At 36.0% G+C, this 12479-nt stretch overlaps 1 protein-coding gene across 1 annotated transcript; it reads right to left on the reverse strand.

The window, feature by feature from the left end:
- Positions 1-3114: 3114 nt before the first annotated feature.
- LOC106799474 (uncharacterized) lies at positions 3115-4800 on the reverse strand. The gene is made up of 3 exons (XM_026129315.1): positions 4447-4800; positions 3431-4374; positions 3115-3340 (listed from the first exon to the last, which is right to left on the reverse strand). Exons 1-3 carry the CDS (start codon positions 4798-4800, stop codon positions 3115-3117), a joined length of 1524 nt encoding a protein of 507 aa, XP_025985100.1.
- Positions 4801-12479: the final 7679 nt, after the last annotated feature.

Raw genomic sequence — 12479 nt, forward strand, 5'->3', positions numbered from 1 at the left:
TGGGTCAATTCCCCTAATGAAGTGATTCAAAAAATGGCAGGAAAGATGTTACAAAAATTTGATTCTTATTGGAGTGTTATTCATGTGATCATGGGAGTTGCTACTGTTTTAGATCTAAGATACAAAATGGAGTTGCTTGAGTTTTACTTTGAATCAATTTGCCCCATTGATTTTTTTTTCACAAGTTAATAGGATCCGAAACTTGTGTTATGATTTGGTTTCGGAATATCAAGCCAAAGAGCATCAAGATTCTACTAGTTCTTTTGAATCACCAAATGTGGTTAGTGATGAAAAGAGTAAATTGTGTGATTATGATAGATACATTCAAAGAAAGAAAAGGGCAAGAACATCAACTATGAAAACGGAGTTAGATCATTACTTAGAGGAGGAATTTTTACCAAGAAGTTCAGATTTTGATATCTTAATGTGGTGGAAATTGAATGAGTTAAAGTAGCCAATACTACAAGCAATTGCAAGGGATGCGTTAGCTATTCCGATCTCCACTGTAGCTTTTGAATCAAAATTTAGTATTGGAGGTCAGATATTAACTCCTCATCATAGTCAACTTCATTATACTACTTTAGAAGCTTTGATATGTTCTAAAAGTTGGTTATGGAATTCAGAGACTGCAGGTAAAATTCTAAATGCTTATGTGATACTTTATGAATTGCTTATATTTTTAAAACTTATAACTTGTTATTTATTATTTTAAAATTATTATTTATAGGTTCTAGATCAATTGAAGAATCAACTTTTACTGATGAGATTGAATCCGATGATGAAGGTATATTCACTTTTAGTTGTTCTAAAAAAATTTTAATATCATTATACATATCTAATTTTTCAAAATTTTTAAAATATAGGTGGATCTTTGGTCAGTAGCATTACTCAATGTTTGCAAGATTAGTAGACATTATTGTTGATTGGTAAAGTAATAACTATACTTATTTACTAATGTGATGTATGATTTTAAGATTTGAAACATCTAAAATATGATGTTTGATTTTATAAATACCAGGTTGAGCGTTGAAGAAGAAATATTGATGACATCTTTGGTGAAGTTGGTGGTTATTTTGATGATGGACATTGTTTTCATTTTCTAGTTATTTCTAATTTGGTGTAATTTGAACTAATGAACATTTGAATTATGTTGTTTCATATTTGACGTATTTTATTTACCTTAAAAAATTATGGAATCACGCTAGACAAATGTGTTAGTCTTTATTTTATTTATTACTAGTTAATTTTATTTTAGAATTTTTACATAATTTAATATTCATTTCTTAATGAATTTTGTAGGCACATACGCTATAATAAATTTAATGATATATAAGTAGTTGAAAATAAATGTTTAACAATAAATTTATTTTTTCTAAAGTCAAATTTTTACTATTTTTAAAATTTTTTTTAATTGGAATCGGGTATGGGTCGGGGTCGGGGATACCCGATACCCGACAGGTACGAGGATGGGATAAAACTTTTAAACCCGTCAAGTATCGGGTACGGGTATGGGGACATGTTGGGGAGTCGGAGTCGGGGATTGGGGAGACAATACTTTTCCCCGCCCCGCCTCATTGCCATGTTTAAGCCTGAGGCTTAGCCCTCCAAACAACCTACATTACATACTAAACTAAAGCCCTAACAACATACTAACAAAATCACAGAGAAACTTATAGGTCTTCTACCCTAGGGTTCAGAAAGTTAAAATGACAATAGAGTAAAGAAACTTACTTGGATTGCAGAGATTGAAGTGAATTGAAGGCAGGAAGTAGAGAAAGAATGAAAGCACAGTGCAAAATCACGCCAATGATTGCGAAAGATGTGTGAGGGAGGTTATAAAATAATGCAAAGGTAACTGCCTAAGGCAGTTATGTTTTATTTTTGGCAGTTTCGATCTGCTCGCTAAGTGCAAGTGACTTGCTAAGTGAGCACTCTGTGACGTTTGAATTTTTAGAATTTAAACTCATGCACTTAGCGACACTGACTCGCTCAGCCCAATTCAAAATATAGGAAACCCGAGAGGTTTTTGGGCTTAGGGCACAAGGGCGCGCTTAGCGAGTTATGCAGCTCTGATTGGTCTGTAACTTTCGCTAAGCGGGACATGGCTCGCTCAGCGAATTAAATGCCTCATGATGCAATAGTGGGGTCGCGCTTAGCAAAATGGTCTCGCTTAGTGCTATTTCCATTCCAGAGAGGGTTTTGGGGTTAGCGAAATGGCCCACTTAGCCCAATTACCATGAAAGTCCAGGCAGAGAGCCTTTTGCGCTTAATGCACAGGCGCGCTTAGCAAGAGACTATGTCGCGCTTAGTGAGAGACTATGTCGCGCTTAGCGAGATGACTCGCTTAGCCCAATTCCATTAAATGCATAACTCGAGAGGTTTTTGGGCTTAGCGCGACTGTCTCGCTTAGCGAGACCCCAACAACCAATGGACTAGGGTTGGCGCGCTTAGCGAGAGATGCTACTCGCTCAGTGCATAAGGTATGGCTTGCTTAGCGAATGAGGCGTGCTGAGCGAGTTGGATGACTGAAAATTTCTAAGTTCTTTCCTCATCCAATGCTTCAGAGAAGCTTTTGACCAACCCCTTTTATCATACAAAACATGCTTAACACCTTAATCTAGCAATCTCAAATGAGTCAAAACCTAACTACATAATGCTTAACAAAAAAAATGATTGAGAAAACAGAATAAAAAAGCTGGGTTGCCTCCCAGTAAGTGCTTCTTTAACGTCACTAGCTTGACGTATGTTACCTCTAGGGGTCTTGTAATTGTAGAATGGTGGTCAATCTCTCAATATTCCATCATGGTATAGCTTCAGTCTCTGGCCATTTACTGTCCAGCTTCTATCCTGAGTTTCTGACTGAGGGTCAAATAATTCCACTGCTCTATAAGGCTTGACCTCCTTGATGGTGAATGGTCCAGACCATTTAGATTTTAACTTGCCTGGAAATAACTTTAATCTTGAATTGAATAACAGAACTTGTTGACCCGGTCGAAAGTTTTTCTTTAGCAGCTTTTTGTCATGATAAGCCTTCACTTTTTCTTTGTACAGCTTGGAAGACTCATATGCATTCAGTCTCATTTCTTCCAACTCCAAGAGTTGCAGCTTCCTCTTTTACCCTGATAGAGCCTCATCAAAATTTAAAAACTTCAAAGCCCAATATGCTTTATGCTCCATTTCTACTGGTAAGTGGCAAGCTTTGCCATAAACCATTTGAAACGGAGACAGGCCTATAGGGGTCTTGAAGGCAGTCCTATAAGCCCATAGTGCATCGTCTAGCTTGCTTGACCAATCCTTTCGGGTGGCAGCCACAGTCTTCTCCAAAATCTTTTTTAGTTCCCTGTTGGAAACTTCAGATTGACCATTTGTTTGTGGGTGATATGGTGAGGCTACTTTGTTTGTGACATTGTAACGGCTCAACACCTTCTACAGTTGGTTGTTGCAAAAGTAAGAGCCCCCATCACTGATTAGGACCCTTGGCACCCTAAAGCGAGCAAAAATATTCTTCTTCAAGAACTTCACTATAGTTTTAGCATCGCTCTTTGGGGCAGCCACTTCTTCAACCCACTTGGAGACATAATCCACAACCACAAGGATATATTCATTGCCGAAAGATGGAGGGAGGGGACCTACAAAGTCAATTCCCCAGCAGTCGAAGACTTCCACCTCCATAATATTCTGCAAGGGCATTTCATTTCTTCTAGAAATTCCTCCCATTCTTTGACATTGATCACATTGAGTGGCATGTTCATGAGCATCTTTGAAAATTGATGGCCAAAAGAATCCTGATTGCAGGACTTTGGCTGTTGTTTTGTCTCCACTGTAATGGCCTCCACATGGTGAATTATGACAATGCCACAGTATGTTTCCCGCCTCTTCTTTTGTTGCACACCTCCGCAACAGATTGTCAGCACCAATCTTGAATAGATGTGGATCATCCCAAACATAAAATGGGGCATCATGCAAGAATTTCTTCCTTTGCTGCCAAGTTAAATCCTTAGGAATGATTCCAACTGCCTTAAAATTGGCCAAATCAGTGAACCATGGCCTTTCATTCATCATGAAGAGTGATTCATTAGGAAATTCATCTCTTATCTCTAGCTTCTTCAAAGTCACCTCCTCATTGACTAACCTCGACAAGTGGTCAGCTACAAGATTATCAGATCCTTTCTTGTCTTGGATAGCTAGATCAAATTCTTGAAGCAATAAAATCCACCTAATTAATCTGGGCTTGGAATCAGCTTTATTCAACAGATACTTAATGGTTGCACGGTCAGTGTAAACAATAACTTTTGATCCAACTAAGTATGATCTGAATTTCTCCAGAGCATAGACAATTGCAAGTATTTCTTTCTCTGTGGTGGCATAATTCAGCTGGGCATCATTTAAAACTTAATTGGCATAATAGATAGCATGGAAAACTCTGCCTTTCCTCTGGCCCAATACAGCACCTACAACATAATCACTTGCATCGCACATGAGCTCAAATTCTTGGCTCCAATCTGGTGTTGTAATGATGGGAGCGGACACTAGACTGGTCTTTAAAGTGTTGAATGCCTTCAAACACTTTTCATCGAATAAAAACACAGCGTCCTTGTTGAGCAAGTTACTGAGTGGTTTGACAATCTTTGAAAAATCTTTTATAAACTGCCTATAGAACACAACATGCCCTAAAAAGCTTCTTACTCCCTTGGCATTCACTGGAGGAGGTAGCTTGTCAATCACATCAATCTTAGCTTTGTCTACTTCAATCCCCCTCACAGAGATTTTGTGGCCCAACACAATTCTTTCTTGAACCATAAAATGAAAATTTTCCCAATTGAGCACTAGGTTGGTCTCTTCACATCATTGCAAGATTCGCTCTAAATTTGCTAGACAACAATCAAAAGATGAACCGAAAACAAAGAAGTCATCCATAAATACTTCAATATACTTCTCCACCATGTCAGCAAATATTGCCATCATACATCGCTGAAAAGTCGCAGGACCATTGCAAAGGTTGAAGGGCATCCTTCTATAAGCAAACACACCAAAAGGGCGTGTGAATGCTGTCTTTTCTTGGTCATTCAAGTCCACAACAATCTGATCGTAACCAGAGTATCCATCCAAGAAACAATAAAATGATTGTCCAGCTAATCTCTCAAGCATTTGATCCATGAAGGGAAGAGGGAAGTGGTCTTTCCTTGTGGCATCATTCAATTTTCTGTAATCAATACACATCCTCCACCCAGTGACTGTTCTTGTGGGGATCAAATCATTCTTCTCATTCCGGATGACCGTCATGCCACCCTTCTTGGGAACTACCTGTACAGGGCTAACCCATGCACTATCAGAGATAGGATAAACGAGGCCTGCTTCCAGTAATTTAAGCACTTCTTTCCGCACTTCCTCCTTCATAACAGGGTTCAATCTTCTTTGCGGTTGTCTTACAGGCTTGTACTCGGCCTTCGTATTGATCTTATACATGCAATAGGAAGGGCTAATTCCCTTGAGGTCAGAAATATGCCATCCAATAGCTGCCTTGTGTTTCTTCAAAACCTCCACTAGCCGAGATTCCTCCTCCTTTCTCAAGGAGTTATTGATGATCACTGGATTTGCTTCATTCTCTCCCAAGAACACATATTTCAAATGTTCTGGCTGAATTTTTAACTCCACTTTGGCCTTTTCCGCAGGGATGTCCTTCTTCAATTCTTCAAATACGACTTTTTCAGAAGAAATTTCTTCTAAACCTTCTAATTCTTCCAGACAATTCTATAATTTTTTTTCTTCCTCTTTTGTCAGACAATCCATAGTATTGGTCAGTGCTTTTTTTAGTAGGGACTGCAATACCATAGCTCTAGCCACCATGTCCACCTCATGTTCAACCTTCTTTACTTTAAAACAGACCTTGTGGTCACTTGGGTACTTCATTGCTTCAAACAAATTGAAAGTAACCTTCTGATCATCTACACTCATCTCAAGGATACCCTTTCCCATATCAACCACACAATTTGCTGTTAACATGAACGGACGACCTAGAATCAGTGGAATTTCAGCGTCCTCTTCAATGTCCATAATCACAAAATCTACAGGGAAAGTGAATTGACGCACTTTGACCAATACATCTTCTACTACACCATATGGCCTTGTGACTAAGCGATCCGCTAGCTGCAATGTCATTCTAGTTGGCAGGATTTCCAACTCTCTTATCCTTCTACGCATGAATAGGGGCATTAAATTTATGCTAGCCCCTAAATCAATAAGTGCCTTTCCAACTGACATAGCACCAATTGAGCAAGGGATGGTAACACTCCCTAGATCCTTATATTTTGGTGGAAGGATCCTCTGAATGACAACACTGCAATTTCCTTCCACCACAATGTTGTCACTGTGGATGTATTTGCCCTTCTTGGTCAGCAGATCTTTGAGAAACTTGGAGTAGAGTGGCATCTGTTGCAAGGCTTCTCCGAATGGAATAGTGATCTTCAATTTCTTGTTGATATCAAGGAAACGAGAAAAGTGTCGTTCCTTGTCCTTCTTAGACGACACCAAAGGATATGGTGCTTCCTTTCCTAAACTTGGGACAACCTCATTCTTCTTCTCTCTTGCCAAGTCACTCTTGGTCTTTTTCTCTTCCTCACTACCTCTCTTTTTTGCATTTTTTTTCTTCCTCATTTTCTTTTATTTTTCTCTCTTCCATCTGATCTTTGTCTTTTTCTTTTTCTTTTTCAGCTCCTAACTCCTCCTCTTCATTAATCCTTCCTTCATTCTCCACAATGGTCTCCCTTTTGCTTCTAGTCATAAAAGCCTTGCATTCTTCTTTGGGATTTTTCTCAGTGTTAGCTCCAAAACCTCCAGAAGAACTTTCAGCTAGTTGCTTGGCTAGCTACCGTACTTGGATTTCCAGGTTCTTGATAGCTGACTCAGTGCTTTTATGGTAGACATTGAAGCCTGCATAAATTGAGCCAAAGTTTCTTCCAGCTTGGTGGTCCTCTCATATAAATTAGGCCCTTGACTAGGGGGTCTATTGGAAGGTCCTCCTTGATCTTTGTTAAACTGATTCCCTGGATGTGACCTTCATCCTTGCCCTTGATTTTGATTGAAATTCCCTCCTTGCTGGTAACCTGAAAAACCGCCTGAATGAAATCCTTGTCTATTTTGATTTCCCGTGTAATTTACCTCTTTAGCAAAATCATCTTGGGGTATACAACATCCGGATTCATGAGCTCTTCCACAAGTACTACAACCTCCAACCTGCATAACAACTAAATGAGAGGGCTGAGTCGCTTGTAACTGTGTTGGCAATTTACTGAGTGTCTCTGTAAGTGATTCCAGCTGCTTAGCTAACAGCTTATTTTGTGCCAAAAATGCATCTTGTGAAGAGAGTTTTAACAGGCTTCTCTTGGTAGGTATATGAGTTATATCACGCAAGATAGCATGATCACTAGCAGCCATATTCTCAATGAGCTCTATTGCTTCTTCTGAAGTCTTCAACTTAATTTTTCCTCCAGTAGAAGCATCTAACAATTGCTTGGACTGTGGTCTCAAACCATCAATAAAGATATTCAACTGAATAGGCTCTGTGAATCCATGAGTAGGTGTCTTCCGCAGCAAACCATGAAATCTTTCTAGTGCTTCACTCAAAGATTCATCTGGAAATTGATGGAATGATGAAATAGCTACCTTACCCTCAGTTGTCTTTGATTCAGGGAAGTACTTTTTCAGAAATTTCTCTACTACTTCCTCCCATGTCTTCAAGTTGTTCCCCTTGAAAGAATGAAATCATATCTTAGCTTCACCAACTAAAGAGAATGAAAACAAGCTCAACCTTATTGCATCTTCCGGCACCCCTGCGATCTTCACTGTATTGCAGATTTCTATGTAAGTTGCAAGGTGTGCATAAGGGTCTTCATTGGGCAAACCATGAAATAGATTTCCTTGAATCAGATGAATCAAGGAATGTGGATAGGAAATATTATGTGCTTGGACTTCCGAAAGCACAATGCTTGTGAAAAATTGTGGCACGGTAGAGCTGGAGTAGTCCTCAAGAGTAACCCGCTGTGGTTGGTCGTCTGCCATGATGTGAGCTTCAGACGCAGCAACTTCAAATTCCCTCAAGTCTGTTGGAAATGCTGAAGATGATTCGGATGAAAGAGTTCTCTCGGTGCTTGTTTGGATTGTCCTCTCTTGTAACGCTTTCCTCCTTCTTTCTGCATTGTTCCTCCTGCAAGTAGCTTCAATCTCCAAATCAAATGGAGCTAAATCACCTGCTGAAGAATTACCTCGCATACAAGAAGCAACTAAACAGAGTAGTAGTTAACCAAGTCAAGAGATAAAATTGAATTCTATCTATTCACAAGAAATAATCAAAGAATAAAGAATAAATGTTTTCAAACTGAATTATACTATCTAAGTGGAAAGAAATTCCCCAACAACGGCGCCAAAAACTTGTTTGGATGTGTTCGGCAAGTGTATTGATTCGCACAAGTAGTATATAAAACAGTAAGATCAAGTATCGTATCCTCAGGGAATTTGTTTCACCTGGACCATGTATATTCAGTATGTAAACACTTATAAGGATTAAAACAAAGCAAATGTTGAGTTATGTACCTTAAAACCTATTTGAACAAAAACAGAATATTTAAAGTTATACAAAGTGACAACTATCAAGTTAAAAACATTGGGAAGTCTCCTACTGAATTTCTCTTGTTGTATAAAATGTGTTTTCTCTATTTAACGTTATCCTAGTGTTCTTACACTGAGAAATTACTCAAACCATGATTCCTCACATGAATGAGCCTAACTCTCTTTAGCCTTTGTTCTTGATTCCTCAACAAACTTGTGCTAAAAGAGTTGCACTAAGCCTACAGTGTAAAATGGACTAGATCACTACACTTCATTCCTAGACATACAAATTTCTAGCTTGCTTTATCAAGTTCTAAGGTTTTAAAGCATTTTCCAATAGTAAAAAGCCTAACTACACATACAAATGGTTGATCAAGCCACAAGCATGTAAAATAAACATAGATAGAAGCAATAAACACATAGAAATAACATTAAATAGATAGTAAGAGTATTATTACATCAAGAGGTTCAGTAGTAACTCCCCAACAAAGAGGCTTAGCCTTCCATTACAAGCAAAGCTTCAAAAATACAAGAAAGAAACTATTTTTGGTGAAAGAAATTGGAAGAAGATGATGGAGAATGTCTTCTCCAGCCTCTAAACCCTAAATCTCTCTATTTTCACGAAGCCAAGCTCTATTTGCTGCTCTCCATCGGTTGTCTTTTTTTCATTTCTGCCAACTTTAGTGTTTTAAAGGCTCCTAGACTCTTCAGCTTCCGAAGGCTCGCTTAGCAAGCATGTCTCGCTAAGCGAGAGTTAGTGGATTTTCGCTTAGCGAGAGTGAGCACGTTGAGCGTGAGAAGAAACAACGTCTTCGCTGGGTGGGTTGGCTGCGCGCTGGGCGTGTAGATCTTTGACTTATCCTCTTCTAGGGTTTCCCATCCGCTTAGCAAGCTGGATGCCTCGCTAAGCGGATGAGTCTCGCTGAGCGGATCTTCCTCGCTAAGCGAGTCATCAGCAGTTTTAACCTTCTCTTCTTTGGCCTAAAATTGAGTTGGATTCAACATTAGGTCACAAAATTGGAGTTTCTATCCTATAAAATCACACAATAAAGAAAATATATACAATTTCTACAAAAAGAATCATAAATTAGAGGCACAGTGCTATTTCCTTGCAAATTTTCAATACCAAACTAACTTATGAATAACCACTAACACCTGTGACTTTGGAGATTTCAAGGATATTCGTATCTAGACATGTTATCTCTTTTGTTTCCTTTAGCATCATATATAGTGTTGACCGATTCAAAATCTAGGTAGCTTATCTTTATAGAGTTGCTATGATGTTTTTTCAATTTATGTTATGATGGAGTGTCATAAGACACATGGTTTATTCAGTTGTATATATGTACGTGCACACACACGCGCGCGCGTGCGTTATGTGTTTATCTTAGTAACGTGTGTTTTAGCTTTTGATCTTGAAATGTGAAAAGTTTACAAGTATTTTCACAATCAAATTAATATAAGAGTTTTAAATGAATTAAAATAAAGTCTTCTGCCCGAGTTAGCTCCTAATTTCATGTAACGATGGCGGATTGTTACAAGATCTAGATTGAAATTGAAGATTGTGTTTCAGGTTACGATGTAATTTTTTATTTATCGAATCTGATTATTTTTTTCAAACAAGGATTTTCTTTGAGATTTGAATAGATGTTGTTTTGGTGATTCTTTGAAGGTAGCAGGGTTGGAAGAGGTGGAGGTATCATTGTCGCAACAATGAAGTTATCGTTGTTGTGTTGCTAATGGTTCATTCGTTTTTCAAATCTGTAACTTTCCTTCAAGATGTGATTGTTAGTGGTTCTTTGGAGGTGGCAGAGAATGAAAATGTAGTGTGCTAGGAAGCAGGGGAGGTGTTGTTGTTAACAACGACTTTGGTGTTATCACCACATTAATGAAAGTTGCAGGAGTTGGAGTAAGAGAGAAAGGTTAATGAAAAATTCAAAAAGAAAAAGAAAATAAAATGAAAATCTAAATAAATAATAAAAAATATGGATCTTCCATTTAAAAGCTAATAGATTAAAGGGTGTAAAAAAACTTTTGCATCATGTAAAAGAAGTTTTACTTTTACACCGTAGACACTGGGCCAATAAATATAAGACTAACTCAAGAGTGTGTAGAGGAGTTGTATGATAATAGGTTGCGAGTAAATTTAAAATTTTTGGGGCAACCACTTCACTCCGTTAACCACCGGTTATGACAGGTTTATACCTTTTTTTTTTGTTTAATATCAATCTGTAAAAAAGTTGATTTTGTGATCTCTTTGAACGTATCGGCTGGTAGGTCAGATCCCAATTTCAATCGACGAGTCTAGTCTGATTTTAATAACTATAGTTATTGATGGTATTATAAAAATAGTATATTATTTATCAAAATAAAGTAATATAATAAAATAAAAATTAGTTTTATGTTTGCATGAAATTTTATAAACTTGATCGATTTTAAATGAACTTTTAATTCAACCATTGAGCGGGTTAATTTTAACGTCTACAAGAAGATCATATTTGTGTGGGTGTGATGTATCTAGTGAGAATTTTTGTTAGTGTTTAGTAATAAATCTGAATCATTTACCCGCGCATATGGTTAAAATTTAAAATTAATTAATAATCACATGACTAGTTTAAAAAAAATGCATTTATCTTTCAATTTTGATAATTAATAAAATTTAAACTTATAGTTCTTATTTTTTTACGCACTAAATCTGCTAGTTGACCCATGCACATGCACGGAGTCACTCTTTATTTTTTTATGATTTATTTATTTATAAGAATCAAAGATAAATATATCATAAAGTTTACAATAAATTATGCGTTTTCTTTACCAAGCGAGCTAAGTCCTTTAGTTTTTTATTATACGATTGTTTTTTTAAGTATGTATCAAAATGGCTTGTAATATAATAAGTTGAAGTTTGTTTAATATTAAATAAACTTGTTAGCATGTAGCCTAAATGTAAAAATTTAAATAAAAAATTACACTTATAAAGTATAATAAATAATAAGTTTAATTACTTATTTGGTTCCTATAGTTTCATCATTTGTACCTTTTAGTCTTTATAGTTTTAAAGTATTTTTTTTTGTCCCTATAATTTATATTTAATTTTTTTTTAGTTCTTATAATTTAAAAGTGGTTTTTAGTTCTTATAATTTGTATTTTAATTCTCTTTTAATCCCTATAGTTTGAAAGTGATCTTTTTAGTCTCTATACTTTATATTTTATTTCCCTTTTAGCCATTCCCATCAAAATATGAATAATATTATCAATTACAATTAACTACAAAAATATTAACAAATAATTTGTATCTAATTTATCGTAAGATAATTTTTAATAAAAAAATAGTTAATCATTTCTAACTAATTTGTAGTTAATTATCTTTATATGTTTTTTTAATAAAGACTAAAATGTAATTAAAATATAAAATTATAAGGACTAAAAAGATCACTTATAAATTATAGGGATTAAAAGATAATTAAAATATAAATTATAAAGACTAAAAATACCACTTTTAAATTATAGGAATTAAAAAAGAATTAAAATATAAACTATAGAAATTAAAAAATCACTTTCAAACTATGAAAATTAAAAAGTGTGAATAATAAACAATTTAACTTAAATAATAATAATATATAGTAATGTAAGTAAGTTATCGACTGGAGTGATTTAGATTGATGATTTAAGTCTTATATGATATTTAATTAGAGTCAAAAGCTAGGTTGAAAACATAAGTGATTGTTGTAATCTCAGATAAAAGATATATTCATTGATAATGAAACATCAAAGTCCTAGTTACACGTTTTTGCTCTGTTGCAACTACAAGCTCTTGTTAATTACAGACCAATAATTAAGTACTTAGATCGATCATATTACGCCTGAAAAAACAAATG

The sequence above is a fragment of the Glycine max genome, chromosome 1 (assembly GCF_000004515.6).
Source record: "Glycine max cultivar Williams 82 chromosome 1, Glycine_max_v4.0, whole genome shotgun sequence".
NCBI lineage: Eukaryota > Viridiplantae > Streptophyta > Magnoliopsida > Fabales > Fabaceae > Glycine > Glycine max.